At 42.9% G+C, this 19,778-nt stretch overlaps 1 protein-coding gene across 2 annotated transcripts in view; it reads left to right on the plus strand.

Annotated features, from left to right (window-relative positions):
- Positions 1-4,183: 4,183 nt before the first annotated feature.
- Positions 4,184-19,778, plus strand: part of fez1 (fasciculation and elongation protein zeta 1 (zygin I)) — a 32,319-nt gene continuing 16,724 nt past the window's right edge. The window contains exons 1-3 of one of the 2 annotated variants that reach the window (XM_036143479.1): positions 4,184-4,464; positions 6,559-6,915; positions 18,166-18,253. In XM_036143479.1, the coding sequence (XP_035999372.1) occupies positions 6,587-6,915; positions 18,166-18,253 (417 nt within the window). In that variant the 5' untranslated portion in view covers positions 4,184-4,464; positions 6,559-6,586. The remainder of the gene's footprint in view (positions 4,465-6,558; positions 6,916-18,165; positions 18,254-19,778) is intronic. The other variant, XM_012868135.3, reaches the window with a different exon arrangement.

The following is a 19,778-nucleotide window of genomic DNA, read 5'->3' on the forward strand; positions in this document are numbered from 1 at the left end:
ATGAAATCTTGTACATACCATCTACAGAGTTAGTGAAAAAAGGTATGAAAGTACTTTCAAATAATTGAAAGCTGTTGAAGCTACATGCGGACAAACGTTTGTCGCAAGCTAGCGCAAAAGGTAATCATATCACCACCATATATTAAGGTTTCTAGGCAAAATTGGAGATTCTGATTGGGGACAGGGTCCTGTACCTATTTATTTAGATTTTATACATTTTCAATAATAGATGGCACAATAGGTTCCAAAAGTTTAGATCTGCAAAACCGATACCCAGATTAGAATGAAACTTGGTATATATGCTCAAGAACTTTGCCCGAGGGCATATATTTGATATGATTTAAAAGTGGGAGTGGCTTATAGGCTATCTCATGTTTGACCTTTGAACTCTGTCAATTTGACAGATTTCGTCAGGAAAATCACAGGTCATATAAAGAATGGCCCACCTATGTGTAATTAACTTAAAAATGCTTAGTTTTACAAGAGGTGGTGTTGTTAAGACAAAAAATGCATCTTTACAAGCGCAAAGACACAGACACAAAATCCTTTCTTTTGCATGTTTCTTGAGTCATTCTAAATCATGTGAGTTTTGGAAAAATTTATAGAATTATGCTAATTAGCAACAACATTGTGTAATGTGTCACCCCTATTTTCGTTAACTCCTCCTTAGGTTTAAGGCCAGTCAACGCAAAACTGTACCTGGTAGGAATGCTAACATGACTGATCAAATGATGTGGATAGATTTTCATGTGTAAACAAACCTGTTGAAACGAACAAAAACAAAACGTTTTTTTGTCCTAACTTGAAAATGGCTTTGGATTTAGTTCAACTATATCCACCACTGGCATGAAATGTATTCCTGAGTGTATGGACAGATTTTCAGCAACCTCTAACAATAGAGGGCATTGTAAGCAGGATAAATTTACACAGCCAAAATGGCTGAATCAATTTACATAAAACTTGGTGGATGCCTTCAAAGTACCACCCTGAGACTGTTAATAATACAGTACGGTAATGTTTGCCAAAGTAGGAGTGGCTTATGTGACGAAATGTACCTATGACCTTTTACTTTACAAGAAAATCACTTGTGGTACCTAGAAGGATTCATTTTTCAGGGGGTAGTCCATGCATAAAGACTAAACGTTGCTATTCCTGTTTAAGCTCTAGGAGGAAGTCGCTACTATTTACAAAGTTTGTTTATCAAGCTAGCAATTGTATCTGAAGTTCTGTTTGGTCAAGTACCATTGAAATTTGCACACTACTTAAATAGACTATGGGCATGAACCCCAATAAATATTGTTGTTAGGACTGGCTATTAAGTTCACATAATCACTGACTTAATTTGTATAAAACATGTTTTGTCATTTTTGTTTGAAAAATCTTTAGATTAAGGGACAAAAAAATCAAATGTGTATTATTCTTTATATACACATGGGACCTTGCAAATTAAATGGTCATTTTACGGTTATCTGTGTTTTTTATGTTTTTGAATTTAACCAAGCTGTGTGAAAAATAAAGGTTTGTCATTTTTGTTGGTTGGGGGAGTTCTTAAATTGAGGACTTAAATAAACACTTATCTTCTTCCTTCTACCATGGTCATCTGAAATAAATTGGGGATTTTACAATGTAATATTGATTTTTCATGACTGGCTTTTTGAAAAACTAATCTTGATTTAATTCTGCATCTGACTCTATTAACTTGTATTCACAGTGCTTTGTGAATGGTTAAGAGGTTAGCCTATAACATGTAAGAGGATGTTTGTTAGAAGCCCAGTAGTGACTTTAGTCCTTAATGGTGGTTTTTCTCACACACAGTCTGTGCTGTGCATTGTTTAAATATTTTTTTCAGCATTTATCAAACCTCAATCATGTCCTGCTGCTGAGGCTGCTGTTCAATCTATTTCCTATAGCTGGCTTTCTCCTCCCTGATCTTTCCCCTCAGCCCCTTCTGCACCATCCTCAGCTCCACTTCATTTCTTGATATGAAGGCTCTCTTTTTCTCACTCTGGGAGCTATACAATCATGGTAATTCATGGTTTGTTTGAGAAGCACTGTGCCTACCTGGAGGGAACAGCTTTCTTAAAGGGGCCATGACAACACATTTCATTTGTCTTTGTTTTTTGGGGTATAACATGATCTGTCATGCACTGATGATGCCATATGAATGTCAAGAGCAGGTACCAATGGCCCCGCTCATGGGTGGTCAGCTTTGTTTCTTTGCTCAGGACGGGAGAATGGGCTCCACACTTAGTGGAGACTAGGTCTGTCACGATAACAAATTTAGCTGGACGGTAAATCTTCCGAAAACTTATCAAAATAAACCATAATATTTGTAGAATTTTTTAAACAATATGAGGGATTAAGCGGGTCAGAAAATGGATGGATGGATGGATGATAGCATAATAAGCAAGTATATCCTGTGGACATAACGGCTTAGATCCCAAAAAGGTTACACACTGCAGCGGTCATGTTTGGCTTTGACGCCAATTCCGTTTTCTTATCTAGCTGGCATTTCTTTGGCTCTCCTCACGAGGCTCTCATGATACACATTAAGCATGTGCCTACCTAAAACAAGATTGAACTCCTCTTACACTGAGGAAACAAGGAAGTGGTAAGTAGACACCAATACATTGTACTAAAACCTTTTGTTATCCAGTCTCATAGAGAGGAGAGGGAAAACACAAGGGTAAAAAAAAAGCAAGCATTCATACGCAAATTATCACAATTATTTTGTTTAATCACGTGATTAAAATTTATTGTGCTATTGATTGATTGATTATCGTGACAGTCCTAGTGGAGACTAGGACTTTTTCTATCTAAAACATGTTAATATTTTTGTTTTACCTTGATCAAAATACAATAGATTACACATATTGTTTATGAACAGATATTTTCTACAAGGTCTACAATGACCCACCTTAGACGGCAGGTTTTACAGGCTGTCAGTGCTCCACAGTTAATTTTGCAGCGTATGAGGCAAACGTGACAACCACTACAGGAACATCTCGCACCATGCTAACTGATGGTACACTCACTACGGCTAGGGATTAAGATTAGGTAAGGAATTTCTGGTTTATCATATTGAGGATGTAAGCATTCTTGAAGAGAAAAGATGTTGTTAGAAGAATCTAGAGTTGTTTAAACTGCTGCCCTTACAGACATTTTTGTGACCAAATTTAAATATTCAGCTTTTTCTGCGGGTGACCCTGCTGCTATGATTGCCTTCAACTCACAAAGCTCACCCTAGCGCAAACAGAGGTAATCAAGTTCTCTCTATCATCTGCCTTATTTACACTAGAAGTGCATCTCAACTAGTAAAAGCATTGAACTTTATTTCAGAAACTAATTTCACAAAATGAAACACCTCATGTAGATTAATTACACAAAGACCAATGTTGTTATGCCTTTTCATTCTGTTAGGCATGATGTGTTTCTGTTTACAGCTTGTTAAAACATGAAATTAGTTTTATATCTGACCAATAAACATGTTTAATACTGTAGACCAGAGAAGCTTTTTTCTTTTTTGGATGACCACTTTTTATGTCTACTTGGGTAAAAAAAAAAAAATTATTCTCTAGCCTGGGTACGTTTTTGTTACTCCAACCTCCTCTTCATCATACCTGCTTTTTATCATTTAATCTTTCATAATGTTAGTTTGAGTCTTTACTGCAAATCACATCAACAAAGGCTCTCTCTCTCTCTCTCTCTCTCTCTCTCTCTCTCTCTCTCTCTCTCTCTCTCTCTCTCTCTCTCTCTCTCTCTCTCTCTCTCTCTCTCTCACACAGTGAAGACTATGCCTTGACTTCTATACACTTCCATTCATTTTCAAGCCTTTCTATGACCTAACCCTAACCACCTTTACCAGCATATACCTAAACCTAACTGACACCTTAGTCCTAATTAAACCTAACCCCTAGCCCCCAAAAAAGGTCCTCACTTCGCATCAAAGTATCCACAAATAAATATATATATATATATATATATATATATATATATATATATATATATATATATATATATATATATATATGGGGGAGCTGGTTGGAACAATATTATTAGGGACAGACTGAAACAAGAAGGAGGCAGGAACAAAGGAGAGAAGAAAGGAGGGAAGGCATGGATGCAGGGAAGGAGGGAGGGAGGGAAGGGTAACTGATGTCGTCAGAGGCCCAGCAGTGCGCAGACTCTGTTGGAGTTGGGCTGGCTGCCTATTGATTGGAAAACAACGGGCTGTGGGAGGACGGACAAGGGTGGCTGTGGGCTAACGGGTGAGGGAAGGAGGACAGATCAAGCCTTGCCACGCTGCTGTCTTTAGCTCTGTTTTTATTTTCCCACACTGGAATGAATGTAGCTGCTGCTTCTTATAACTGGCTTTTACTGCGAGGAGAAGAACCGATCCTCCTGGTCTGAGAAGACATTGGACACACACAAAGCCAGAAGAACCGGCGGCTCATCTAACTGCAGGTAATCAGTGTATTTAGTCAATTCTAGCTATCACCCTGCTGTTCATTCATCCAATTCTGACCTCTGAGTGCATCTTTTATGCCGTCATCATTGTCTTGTAACCATGGTTTCCTCCATCTCCCCCTCCTCTTTTCTCACTGCTCCTCTTTCCCTCCCCCACTGCCACATTTCTCCTTCCTCTGATCAACTAAAGACATGCACTTGCTTCTATTTAATTCTTGCCTCTGTTCTGAGGAGATTCACTTAAACTGAAATCTCAGCATTTATATCAGCAAGAGACAACTTCACTGGTAGTTTCTTTAAACAGGCGTTCTGAGTATGAACAGCAAGACCAAAGCGCTTTGTGAAATTGAGGCACATTTTGTTTTTGTAAAAGGTCACATTAGAAAATTAACAATAAACTCCTTCGACCTTTCTGCTAGTTGAAATCACAGATTTTTTTTTATCATAAATTACATGTACTGGTATTATACAAAGTAACACACCTATGGAACCAGTGGATTTTTAGTTAGTTTTTTTGTTAACAGTTAACAAATGAGCTGCTGTGCAAAGCAGACTGCTTTGGAGCTTTACCTCCAGGTTTTTTGTTTCATTCATACCTGCAGGTTTGAGAACTGGGGACATACACAAACTCATCACACACTCTAAAAGGTAGATCCAAGAAAAGGCTGACACAGTAACCATAGAAATCCTCCCTTTAAAAATATTATGTTATGATGTAATGTTTGGGGATGATTCCATGTCCGGTTGGCTTTTCTGATGGAGCAGTAAATAAAGAAGTGACACCAAGACCAGAAATGGTTTTTAGCTTTTTACTGTATTTTAACTACTCAACATTTTGAAAACACATTAGTTCCTCCTAGAACGGGGTTCTGAGAATTAGAAGCAACTGCCAATTTTTAAGTCTTTTTGTCTTATTTTGCTGAACAAATTTTCCAGATTGGTTTTACTGGCAGTCAGACGTTGTCATGTACTATCTGCCAGTAAACAAGGCAGGGGTCATTCCTTCCTCCTTTTAAAGAATTTCATCTTACCTAAATTTTCTGAGCATAATAATTAGAAATAAGCAATCTTTCAATCTAATGTTAAAGATGTGTTTAAAAGTACAGCACCACAGCATTCTGCTGTATGCAGAGAAAGAGAGAGAGACAAGGAGACGATGAAAGATAATATCCGGCTGCAGACGGAGCAGCACTTTGCTGAGTAGGGTGAAGAGGAAGAAGAGGCTTGCACAAGCTTGTTTTTAAATGGACTGCCCTGTGCTCACCCTCTTAGGCCAGCCAGGCCACGGTCCAGCAAAGCACAAAGGAAGAAATTTAGGCCTCTCTACCCTAATGATACTGCATCAAAAAACCCTACCAAGGCACAAATTTGGCTGTTAGTTAAATGCATTAAAAAGGTAGCAATGATTCTTGTGCGGGCTATATCTATTATTCTCTCATCATCTTATGCTTTTATAATCAAATATCTATTCCAAGCTACGCAAACCTCTTTAAATGTTTTCAACACAACAGTCATACTCAGCTGGACGTATTTGATGTTCACTTTAAAAAAATTATTTTTTACTGAAACTGAAAAATAAGCTTGAATTAAGTTTGACATCTGCATTTTAAATTACTGTATCATACATAATAAATGGGAAATTTGTAATGTACACATTTGTCTTGAGGTGAAATTCTGACAGTTATTTATGGTGGACTTAAAAAAATAATAATAATTTAATGTCAAGGCCCAGAATCGTTGACACCTCATCAATTCAGTCCCGGTAGGGGAAACTAATTAGCTGTGGTTTACTAGTAAACCCAACTGGTTTGGTTCCCTTTGGGAGCTGGTCCCCTTCTGGCACACCTACCTCCATCTCTTCTCTGTCTAGACATCAAGGTGCCAGTCCAGATGAGGTGAGGCAGCCATGATTTAGGAGACAGCAAATAAATACTTAGAGGCAAATAAATAGACTACTAAACTCTGACTGATCTTCTCTTTTTTGCCAAAGGCAGAAATGGGTTAGTGATTGGAAGTAAACATAAGCTATTTTATGACAATGTTTAGCAAACTCAGTCACATAAAAATTCCTTTCATTCTGTCTGGTGTAAGGACAAGACACAACCTGCCAGGGGACACCATGGAAGCCCCTCTTGTGTGCTTAGACGAAGAGTTTGAAGACCTCCGGCCCTGCCGGATGGATGAGCAGGACCATTTGGTTCTTAACCACACTTCCTACTCCACCACAACCACCACCATCCCCCTGGCTTCCATCACCCGTGAGGACTTCTCCGAGCTGGAGAACTTCTCTGAGATGATGAGCTTCAAGTCAATGGAGGACCTAGTCAACGAGTTCGATGAGAAACTTAATGTCTGCTTCCACAACTACAACACCAAAACTGAAGGCCTGGCACCGATTCGTAACCAGTCCCACAACCAGGAGGATGAGGAACGGCTACAGGATGAAGAGTAAGTTACTGACACAAAACCTCTTGAGAAATGTCAGAAGGTTGACAACTAGCTAGAGGATTTGGTCTCAGTCGCCTGCTATTTAATTGGAGATGGTCATTAATCAAGAATCTTTATTGTCACCATGTGTTACCATAGTGAAAGTTCTGGTTAGGCAGACATCATATATATATATATATATATATATATATATATATATATATATATATATATATATATATATATATGAAGCTGATTGCACTGACTGAACACACTAAATGAAGCTAAAGCTTCTCAGGTGGTGTGTGGAATCAGACATTCCCTGAGTGTGCAAAATGGGTTTGTAAAGGCACCACAAACTTCCCAGCAGGAGGCAATAGTAGGGGCCTTACAGCTCTTGGAAAAAAGCTGTTGAGTCTGTTAGCTTTTGATGTAATATTCCTGAATCCTTTAGCTGATGGAAGTGGGTGAAACAGTGCATTGCCCGGGTGGGTGGTATCTGTGGCATCAAGTCTGGCCATTTTCTGGACTCGTGCAGCGTAAACCTTGTCCAGATAGACAGCACCCCACAGTCTCCTGCACTGTCCTCACCACCAGTGCTAAATGCTTCCCTTCCTGCACTGTGCAGCTCCCATACCACGCTCTTATGCTGAGACATTAAGTGCTTTGTAGCTCTGTAGAAGTTTTTAACAGCTTAGTGGAAAGTCAAGTCCATTTCAGTTCAGAGGAAGAAGAGCCATTGTTGGGCCTTCTTCACAAGGTGGGAGGTGTTCACAGTCCAGGAGAGGTCAGAGGAGATGTGAATGTCCAGCACTTTGTGCTGTCCACACGCTCCACCTCCTCCCCATGTATGCAGAGAGGAGCGTGATCAGTTTTAATAGTGCTTACTTTCATAATTGGTGTGAAAAGGACAATTTGTTTTCATTTAATCGCTTCATAAACAAGTCTGTCAAATACTTCATTTAATGTTAGATGTTAAGTTAGGGTTAATGCTGTTTAAGTCTTCTGATGTTGGTAACACACATTTACTTGAAAGAAAGATGAAACAAACTGATCAAATCAAGACAGAAATAAAGAGTAAATAGAAGTTGATTTTAGAGTTCCCATTGATAATTCGATGTAGGATCCACAGTTTCAATTTAGTTATTTTTTATTTTGTTTCGAGGTGTTTGTTCTAAAATATTTTACCAAGGTTTCACTGATGTTTCTGTGTACGACAGAATATTTACAAATGATCGCTCGCTAATAATCCACAATAATGGAGAGGGAACTCAAACGCTACAAGCCATGTAGTATCATTTTAAAGACAGGACAGCTCAATTAGAGAAAGACAGCTCCAGCATCGCTTCTTAGATTCTTGTAGGTTTACAAAAAAGAATATGGCAGCACAATTATCATAGCTGCATTTGAATTGATTACAAAAAAAATTGGATCAGTGCTCTTTACAAGGATGAAACCAAAATACAAATGTTTGCCCATAAAGGACAGCGCTATGTTTGGCAAAAGCAAAGAGAACATCTTAAAACAATGGTTGTCACGTTTGCCTCCAACATAGTGTTGGAGGTGTAGTGATTTGGGCTTGTGCTGCTGTCTGTGGACACACCTCACTGGCGCAAAACTGATTCTGCATTATGCAGTACTCTGGGTTTGTTGCATTGTGTTACAATGCAAGCAACTGTCCACGGTGGCTACATGCTCAGCCAGGAGGAATGAATTTGGCAAGTTAACAGCTATGTTTGCATGCACAAAATTTCATGATCGGATTGAAATGCATTCGGATTAAATAATTGGATTGTACTGTTTATATGGGCACACAATCAAAAATCCAATCGTAATGTGCATGTATATGCATCTGGCTTTGTTTAGTATGGAACCACTCTGACATATAATTTGCCTTTAAAAAAAACACAGAATAATTAGAACTTCCGCCTTCGCTGAACACCAAAAAAAAGTAAACAAAGCAGTATTATACCACATGCAGTAAGGGTGGGTCGGTTGGCCCCCAGGAGGGCTCTGACTTTCCGTCTTTTTTTTTTTTTTTTGGGGGGGATTTTTTGCAGCTCTAGTGGCTCGCTTTTTTCGAAAGTAGGCTGACAGGAAGGGGGGTAGAAGAGGGGGAGAGACATTCGGCAAAGGACCGCCGGTCGGATTCGAACCCGGATCGACCGCGTCAAGGACTAAGGCCTCTGTATATGGGTCGCGCTACCCGCTGCACCACATGCGCGCCCATGGGACTGCAGTCTTGGCACCCCCCCTCAGAGGAGACGGGCCAAACTTGACCAAGGCCTGGCCACAAGGGTGGAGCAGTTGTCAACAGAGTTGGCAGAGATGAAGTCTTTGTTGCAGACATGTCAGTCTGATGCCTCTCTTCCTGTGGCTGGGCTCTCTTCCCCACCCATGCCTGAACTAGTTGCAGAGGAGGACGTCATATCTCTGGCTGCCTCTGCTTCTCATTTTAGAGATGAGGAGGAGGCAGGATCCTCTCAAGCCTCCGACACTGGGTCATTTTCATCCCAGAGTGCAGTTGGGGAGACAGGTGACAGTTCCATGTGGGATGTCATGTCTATGGCCCTGATGCAGCTGGAACTCCCACAAGGAGATGCATCTGACTCAGGAGTGCCTTTTTCAGGTGCGGATGGGCTCCTACTCCCTTTTCTGTACCTCCATCAGAGAAGTACCTCAGACGGTCGGGTGTTAGCTGCCATGCATGAGTCGATGAAGGCCGGCCTGGACTGTATGCCAGCAGTTGAACCCACTGTTGCTTCACTGATTGTGTCGCTAGATGAAGCCCTGTGTCCTGACATCAGATGCCCGCGGACTCATCGTTGGGTTATGGATGACCTCCTGTGTAAGGCATACAATGCAGGAGCACGTGCCGGTCGCCTTGGCAACTCCCTGGTGCATCTCATGTTAGCCCTCTCTACATCTGTTCAGGATGCTGGTGGTGCAGCGGTTGGTTTTAGCGACGCAGCTTTGCAGGCCTTTGCACTGATGACCAGAGAGCTTAGCCGTGTCATTCCTTGTCCAAGGTCATAGACAGGTCTGGCTTACACAGTCTCCTCTCACCGAGGCATGCCGTAGGACCCTCGGGTGTTCCGGTTGGGCCAGGGGAGTTGTTTGGATCAGCTGCCCTGGAGGCGCTGGAACGGACTATGCAGGCGCGTCAGACCAGCCAGCAGCTTTCTGGCCTTCGCAAGAGCGAACATCGGACATATTTCCCATCAGCAGCTAGAGTTCTGGGCTGCTCACACTGTAGATCCATGGGTGGTTGCCACCTTAACCCATGGCTACAGGCTCCAGTTCCAACGGCGGCCCCCTCTTTCATGCCGGGTCAAAATGACTATTATTACCGACCCAGTGAAATCCCTGGCACTAGACCAGGAGCTTTCCGCCTTCCTGGCCAAGGGAGCAATCGAGGCTGTGGATCCCCTGCGGCAACACTCGTGACAAAGAAGACAGGCGGTTTTCACCTCATTTTAGATCTAAGGGTACTCAATCAGCTGCGACAGACTGGCGATCTGTCCAGGGTGTACCCCGCCTCTCGCCCAGTGAACGCTGGAGATAGGCACCAGCAACCCCCGCGACCCCATGAGGGATAAGCGGTTTGGAAAATGGATGGATGGATGGATGGGTACTCAATCAGTGCCTGAAAGTCCTTCCCTTCCACATGCTCACCACAGCAGAGGTCCTTCAGACCGTTGTGGCAGGGGATTGGTTTACGTCAGTAGATCTGACAGACGCCTACTTTCATGTACCTATTGCGGCAGAACATCGCCACTTTCTCAGGTTTGCTTATTGGGGTCACCATTGGCAATTCTGGGCGCTCCCATTTGGGCTCTCTCCTTCCCTGAGGGTGTTTACTCGATGCGTGAAAGTGGCCATCTCTCCTCTGCAGGCCATACCTGGACGACTGGCTTCTTTGTGCTCCCTCTCAGGTAGCTGCCTCTTGGGATACGTCCTGGATTCTTCTTCAGATGTCATGTCACGGTTGGGCCTCAAAGTCAACCTTGCAAAGAGTTGTCTGGTTCCATCTCAGACAACCACCTTTCTTGGGATACATCTGGACTCCACTACCATGAAGGCCTGTCCATCTGTTCACAGGGTGGACGACATACTCCAGCTTGTCAGTCAATTCCGGCTGGGCAGGCAGTTTCCCTACAGCATTTTCCTGCGAATGCTGGGCAAACTGACATCAGTCACTCGTGTCGTGCCTTTGGGCTTGCTCCTTCTGCGTCGCAGGCTTGTGGTGACAAGGATGTGCCTTCGTGCCCTAGCTCCTTGGCGAGGCAGGACCCTTTTGTCCAGTGATATTCCAATGGGGTTAGTGGTGTGTCGAAGTGAAGTGGTCACCACGGATGCCAGCCCCATGGGGTGGGGCGCCGTGTGGCAACACAGAGTGGTTTGGGGTCTCTGGGGTCCAAGGGAGAGCACCGAGCACATAAATGTGCTTGAGCTGCAGGCTGTGCACAGGGCCCTCAGGTGCTTTCTGCCCCACCTAGAGGGAAGGTGTTGGTTCGGACGGACAACACCTCTGCTGTTTACCATATAAACCACCAGAGAGGCACCTCCTGATGGTGTCCAGGGATATCCTGGAATGGGCGTTTCCCTGTCTGTCCACCCTGAGCGCAGCTTATCTACCAGGGCGGCAGAACCAGGTTGCAGACTCTCTATCCCGCCAGGCACCTGCTCCGGGAGAGTGGTCTCTTCACTGCGACGCAGTGATCTGGAACCTTTTGGCCAGGCAGAGGTAGATCTGTTTGCCACAGAGTAGTCAACCCACTGCCCCCTATGGTATTCCCTGACAGGGGTGGCAGGCGCACTGGGCCAGGACGCGCTGGCTCATCCAAGGCCACGGGTTCTTCTGTATGCCTTTCCACCCCTCTCGCTGATTTGGCCTACTCTACGGAGGGTTCTCGAGGAAGGTCACAGGGTGTTGCTGGTAGCTCCGTTCTGGCCAACGTGCTTGTGGTTTCTGCTGCTTTGGAGTCTGTGTCTCAGTACTCCATGGTGTCTTCCAACAAGGAGGGATCTGCTGTCTCAGTTGGGGGGACAGATATGGCACCCCAATCCTCAACGTCTCCAGCTGTGGGTATGGCCCCTGGAAGGCTGACTGGGTGTTCGGACCCTGTCAGACACACCATATTGAGTGCTAGAGCGCCCTCCACTAGGCTGCAGTATGATAACAGATGGCGTCTCTTTTCTCAGTGGTGCTCTGCCCGCGATTAGAATCCGGTTACCTGCTCGGTGCCCACTATTCTGGAGTTCCTCCAGTCTCTCCTTGATAAGGGGTGCTCTCCTTTGACCCTTAAGGTGTATGTTGCAGCAATCTCATGTTGTCACCTATCTGTCGACGACCGTACAGTGGGGCGCCATGATCTGGTCTCTCTTTTTCTGCACGGTGCTCGTAGGTTATGCCCGCTGCCAGCTCCATGAGTGCCCGATTGGGACCTACCATTGGTTCTCGCGGCTCTGTGCCACCCTCCATTTGAGCCTTTGGCAGAAGCGGACCTCAAGTGGCTTTCCTGCAAGACTGCTTTTTTGTTGGCTATAGTTTCAGCTAAGAGGGTCAGTGAGCTACATGCTCTCTCTGTCAGCCCCATCTGTATCAGGTGGGCTCCAGATGGCTCCAGTGTTACCCTGTGGCCTAATACTGCATTTGTGCCTAAGGTGATGTCTCCTTTTCACCATATTGAGCCATTGCGGTTGGCTCGGTTTCAGCTGGGTCTGAGTTATTGTGCCCAGCAAGGGCGTTGGAGGCATACGTTGCGGCCACTGTAAATCTACAACGTTCAGACCAGCTTTTCCTATGTTATGGGGGTCCGAGGTTAGGCTGTCCTCTTTCCAAGCAGCGTCTGTCCCATTGGATTGTGAGTGTCATCTGCCACGCCTACGCTGCAGGTCACTGCTCCCTGCCAGTCAGTGTGAAGGCACATTCCACCAGGAGCGTCTCTGCTTCCTGGGCGGCTTTGAGAGGGGTTCCGCTGGAAGGGAAACAATATGTGCTGCTGCATCATGGGCTTCCCTGACACCAGGCTATATAGCCTCTGAGTACTCATCCGGCATCACAGGTGTGACTCTGTTGGTATAATTGCTCGAACTGCGCATGTCCTAAGGGAACATTCAGTGCTTTCAGCACCGCCCTCTGGCGGTCATCCGGGATTCATAGAACCATAGTTACATACGTAACTTTCATTTTCATGTTTTCATACAGCTTCTCTTTAAGTGATGCCACAATTCTTTAGATAAGGTAGTTCTTGGTGTGACTTCTGAAACTGAACCAAAACATGTAACTTATCACAGTTAATTGATCATTTACCCATATTTTATATAGGGCCAAATTGTTTTGGCTAGTTTGTTTTCCCTTATGAAATAAAATCGTAATTTACAAATATATTTATATTTACTATATTAACAAATTTCTGATGTTACAATTTGTCTGATAATGTGAGTGTGACGTAAAGCAAACAGAATACATCTCTAAGCAGGCAAATAAGCACTGCCTTCTGGAAATATCATAACCATATTCTACAGTCAAATATACTCAGTGATGATTTGTTGAGAACTAGATTTTAAACATTCCAGCATTTGAACATTTTCATGTATTAGCTTTGATATATGGCTAATAATTCAATCACAAAAGACAAACATACGTGGTAAAATGTTTTCATAGTGATAGTATTCATACAGCAAAGGTCCATTCCTTTCCTTTTGAGGTTAATCACCTTACAACAAAAAAATCTTGCTTCCATTCTGTCATTTCATTCCACTCAGTGGGGACCAAAACAGTGACTCAGAAGCACAAAACAAAAACTCAAAAGATTCCTCACAAAGACCACACTGTACCAAAACAACCAGTCAGTCAGCACCCAACTCTCTCTGTCACCTTGTTGAGCTCAATGTTGAATTATTCAGTGTGAATTTCCCTACGCCTCAGTTAACTGTGGCTCTGCTTTAGTCATGGCCTCTCCTCCAGCTGACTGCCAGACCATCCTCCTTTCAGTGAGGCACAAACACAGGCACAGCTGCTCTCCCCGGAGCCAGATCATGCTAAATATAGCCTGATTTTAATATGAGCGGAGATAATTTTAAGACAGAAACGTAACATTCCAAACAATGAACAAGTGATCCAACAGAAAATCAGCAGGTATGTCAACCAGCAGAAACATTTTACAATAATCTGCAGTTCGGCTCAGAGCCCATCCTGGCATTTTCTGACCTAATCCCTGCAGTTGCCGTCTGGTATGAGATATAGCCGAGTCCAACCAGCTGATGGAAAGTAGAGTTTTAAACAGAATGATTGCTCTTCAGTGGCTGCTAGCCAATAAACACAGTAGAACAGCTTGGTGGCATAGAGTTCTAAATCCTGCAGGACTGACGACAGCAGGACGGTATTGGCATCAACACATTCACAGAAACGTTCTGGATCAGCTCAAGACTTTGAACTGCATTTTGTTTACTTCCTGATAGTAAAGAATTACAATACTCAAACCTAGATGCATGGATTAGGTGCGTGCTCTCAGTTATCCGGGTCGTCGTAATAGCAAACTGGCTTAAATCGGAGGAAACCAATCTTTAGCTCAGTTTTTCTGAAAACATTTCGATTCCTATGCAGGAAGCCTTGACAATTCTGGTTACAAAGACTCCTGGTATTGTCACTTTTGGTGACCCATTCGTCACTGTCCTGGGTCATTAAAGGCTATTGCTTGGTGTGGTCTGAGTAATTGGTCGCCTGAATCATGTTGAGACTGTTTATGTAATCTCCAAAGAGATTACATAAACAGTCTCACGATGAATGCTCTGGGACAATGTATTTCTAATTTTAGCAATATTCCATAGGTGAAAGAAAGAAGCACTAGTAACTGTAGTGATAGGTCATGCCAGGGAGCTAGGATTTATTAAAAGTTACTGTCTGATCTTGGTGATGTGTGTCTGTTTAAAACCCCATGCCTCTCTAATGTTTTGGAGACAAATGATCCAACGTCCATCCATCAGAACTTCAGATGTAAAATAAAAAATATTATCTGATATTAGTCATCAGACTTTTTTTCCAGAAAAAAAAAAGCGACGTGGCTGATGCAGGAGGCAGTGTAGGAGATGTTTATAGGCTCAAAATAGCTTTCAGCGTAACACTCTACTGGAAAAAAAAAAGTTTCAGATGACCAGAAAAGTTTGTTTAGAGCCATATTACTGCCAGACTGGAAATCCAGGCAGACAAAAATCAACTGAATTATGCTCATCTAAACAATGGAGGAGGTGGAGGCAGAGGCCATACTGACTTTTGCATGCTGTTTGACTGGAGGAGAACAGTTTTGATACAAGAGAAGCATTAATCAAGAATTTCCTAAATTGTTTTCAGAACTGGGAAAGTTAAATGGTAAAGAGCAAAACCCTTTGCTATTTCAATATGCAGTTTTACCTCTGTTCCCCTTCTTCCTGAAGTCAAGAAGGAGTTGAACTGTATTAATCAGCAAAGTGCTATCTATACGGTGGAGCAACCCCTCACAATGGTGTGCACCTATGGGGGTCATTCCAAAGAGTACAGGAGACAAAGTGAGAATATGTACCAAATTCAACATGTCAGAGAAGAGAGAGAGAACAGCAGTATATTCTATGACAGTAGGCTGGAGGCAGCATTTTTTTTAATAAAAAATAGATACAAACTCAGAGTTCTGGCAGACATCACTATCCAAAGAATAATTTCCTTTGATGACGTCAATCCATTTGGATGTTACTGCTCTAACGGTCTAGTGTTTGGCTGAACATTTCAAGAAATGCATGTAACAGCTGTTAGAAAAGCTTGGAAGGCGTCGTCTGTCTGATGAACAATCTTTCCACTTTGGGGAGCCACATAGGTTGAACAAAAGAATTAAGAACCAAGAATGTTTTATTTGTCACCACGTGTTACTGCGATGAAATTTGTCTTTGGCTACTCCGGTTCACATTACACATAATGAAAGCAAAAAAACCTGACAAACAAGCAGGCAATGAACAAGGGTTAAATTTTTTTTAAGTGGTGAGAAAGTCACTGATCCAGGAGCAGAGAGGTGTGGATAATCCCGGGTTGTGGAGCTTCAGAGCCAGGATGTCTGGTAGCACAGTGTTGAATGCTGAGCTGAAGTCAATGAAGAGCATCCTTACATAGATGTTGGGCTGCTGCAGATGAGTCAGAGCAGAGTGCAGTGATAACGAGACAGCGTCCTCCGTGGAGCGATTCTACATGTAGGCAAACTGTAGGCTGTCCAGGCCAGCAGGGATGGCAGTTTATCCTGAACAATAGTAGAGACCCTCATGAGATGTGTAGGAAGAAGATGTTTTACCCACAGAAACTGTGACTTATTGGCTTTCCAAAACTTCCTGGGATCATTTACATTTTCAGAGGTGACAGGGAAGTAATATTCTGATTTGGCTTTTTTCATGAGAGGAACACTTGTTTCACAGTTGCAAATGCACAAACTTTGGATCTACGGTGATTTAACATCCCTTTCCTTCAGAAAATGTGACTAATTTGTTTAATTAAAATAATCATATTTTGTAAAGCAGGTAAAAAAATAGTTCACAACATAATTAATAGAGGAGCCCCAGGAAACCCCCCAACAGCCTCAGTGCAGAAGCCCCCAGGAGCAGCGGCGACGAGCCCGCAGGCTCTGCCAGCAGCCAGCTACGCTGGAGTGGATCTAGCATTTGGCCCCGAGACCCGAGGCCCAGGGGGCCCCCACCCCCCGGCGGCGCCCCAACAGAGTCACGGGGACCAGGCACTGGTCAACGCACCAGCGGGTCAAGGCGCCAGCCAATGGAGGGGAGTCGGACGGGGGTTTGGGCTCCACGGTTAGTGGAGACTTGAGATGTCCCAGGAGAGAGGGCAGTCCAAAAGCCAACCTTACAAAAAGACAGAAAATCAGGCACACAGTCTCATTCACACGGTCCCACCATAGTGTCCCCACATGCATAAACTCTTACCCACATAAAAAAATGGATGCGGTACACACACTTGCGCTCATCACACACATCCTATCCTCCCTGCTCCAGGTACTGGCTCCCCAGAGGGGTATCCAGCCCCCAGACCTAGGAGGTGTTTTGATATTTTAATACTTTCCTTTAACATGATTGTGCTTCTAGAATTTACTTGATACTGTCTCTGTTTTATGGTGCTCTGTATTTATTTATTTTGTAAAGTACTTTAGTCGATGACAGTGTTGTTGGAAGCTGCTATAGAAATAACGTTTGATTGGTTGTCTATGGAACGCTGGAGATAAGCACCAGCAACCCCCGCGACCCCATGTGGGATTAAGCGGGTCAGAAAATGGATGGATGGATGGATGGATGGATGGATGGTTGTCTATGATCAGTACCAACCATTCTTGCATTGCTCGGAAAGTCCTTTAGAAAGTGCTTTAAAGCATCCTTGCTTTATAATCATCAATATACAGTAGGTCAGGAAATGTACCATTATATTCCACAACAATCTGAATTGTACAAACTGTTATGCTGGATACAGGCATTAGAAAAGACAAATGGAGCCCATCAAGCTTGTAGGGAACAAAAAGATTTACTTATAAGTTGTTTGTAGTATTGGAAGAAGGAGATGGATGGCTTTGTCAGCACAGCAGTTTCTTTTAAAAAGCATGAATTCAATAACATCAACCTTGGAAAAAACGCACGTATCAACATTTTAAAACAATGTTTTAGGCACAGAAAAACAAAAAAGTTACTGGCTACTTCTTTTTCCCTCGAATGGTAAAGTGTATTGAATCTTTGACTAGCTGTCTGCATCCTTGGCATGCAGGCATGAGTGGTGAGGTAAGCTGCTAGCTGAATGGACTCCACTGTGCTCTGTGTGCCAGTGGGAGCAGGGCAGCAGGGCCACACCATGGTCTGTAAGAAAAGCAGGAAAAACTCCAAGACTCTCCCAGTTCTATTGTTCCTCCCCAGAGGGTTGCCTCCTTCAAGCGGCAGACAGGGACCGCTCTGCACAATGATGTGAGATGCTTTTTTTAATTTCAGCTAGGGACTAACTTCAACAAAAAAGCAATCAGTAGTTTTTAGCTTATGCAAAGTTTCTTTGCACTCGACTAACCTCATTCATTTGCTATAATGAAACACTGAGCAGTGGTCATGACTGACTAAATATTTTCTTACAAAGAAGAAAAACTAGTCTATTAAGTGAGGATTACTGCTGTGATCATGGCTGAGGTGAAATAATGTCCGTCTCCTTCGTGATCTTTGCTTTTTCAGTATTTCCTCTTCTGAGCATGTGTATGTTTTGCATTACAGTGTGTGGGATGCTCTGACTGACAACTACATCTCAACTTGGGAGGGCCCTAACTCCGAGGGACTTAACGGCAACCTCTCTGACCACGAGGTACAGGCTTTTTTCTTTTGTCTAATTAATTTAGATCTAGGGCATTTACTATTTCTTTTAGAATTGACACTTATTTTTAATTCTTTGCATTGAGTTTACTTAGCTCATGAGATGACGTAAGATAATACTTTTTCATCTCACAAAAGGGGAAAATTGAATTGTCACAACAGCAGAGTAAAGGTGAACATTTAGAAAGATAGTTTAAAGAAAAATATTAATGAAAACAAATTGTGCAAATAGTGCAAAAACATAACATAAATACTACTATCTAAAATAGGGATACAGCAAATATGAAAACTACATATATAGAAAGGAGAGAGAAATGAGGTGAAACGTATGCATTGGCAGTATTGAAAATTGAAAGGTATTTAGTGTGGAATATTGTTGTTGATAGGAGAAAGGATCTTCCCTGCTGCAATGTGTCAGCCGCAGCCTTGTGCGAAAGGAGCTGCTCAGAGCGTCCACAGGGTTGTAGGGGTGAGAGGCATTGTTCATGTGGCTACATATGAAAGTTGTGGAAAACCCAAACCAATATTTTAATCAACATCCTAAATAAAGTGCCAATAATTTAATTCAACTTTATTTATACAGCGCCAATTCATGATACATGTTATCTCAAGGCACTTTACAAAGTCAAATTTAATCAGATTATACAGGTTGGATCAGATTATACAGTTTGGTCAAAAAATATTCCTATCTAAGGAACCCAGTAGATTGCATCAAATCTTGACTAGCAGCATTCACTCCTCCTGACAGAGTATAGAGCCACAGGGAGAGTCGTCTCCATTGTCCATGGCTTTGCAGCAATCCCTCATACTGAGCAAGCATGAAGTGACAGTGGAAAGGATAACTCCCCATTAATGGGAAGGAAAAACCTCCAGCAGAACCAGAACCGGGCTCAGTGTGAACTGTCATCTGCCTCGGTTAGAGAAGACAGAGCAGAGACACAACAAGAGAGACAAAAAAGCACAGAAGCACACATTGATCCAGGAATCTTTTTTACATTAGATGGTAATAGTGGGCGATCTGTGTTCCCTGAATGATGAAATAACAATGAAGCAATGCAAATTGGAGAGCAGTAGGAGAACTCAGCAGAGTGAGAGAAATAGATCCTGATGTCCTCCAGCAGCCTAAGCCTATAGCAGCATAACTATAGAGGTAGCTCAGGGTAACATGAGCCACTCTGACTAGAAGCTTTGTCACAAAGGAAAGTTTTAAGATTAGTCTTAAAAGTAGACGGGGTGTCTGCCTCACGGACCAAAACTGGGAGTTGGTTCCACAGGAGAGGAGCCTGATAGCTAAAGGATCTGCCTCCCATTCTACTTTTAGAGACTCTAGGAACCACCAGCAGACCTGCAGTCTGAGAGCGAAGTGCTCTGTTAGGAACATACGGGGTAATCAGAGCTCTGATATATGATGGAGCTTGATTATTAAGGGCTTTATACGTTAGAAGGAGAATTTAAAATTCTATTCTTGATTTAACAGGAAGCCAATGAAGGGAAGCTAAAATTGGAGAAATATGATC

This window comes from Fundulus heteroclitus, chromosome 11 (assembly GCF_011125445.2).
Source record: "Fundulus heteroclitus isolate FHET01 chromosome 11, MU-UCD_Fhet_4.1, whole genome shotgun sequence".
NCBI classification, from domain to species: Eukaryota; Metazoa; Chordata; class Actinopteri; order Cyprinodontiformes; family Fundulidae; genus Fundulus; species Fundulus heteroclitus.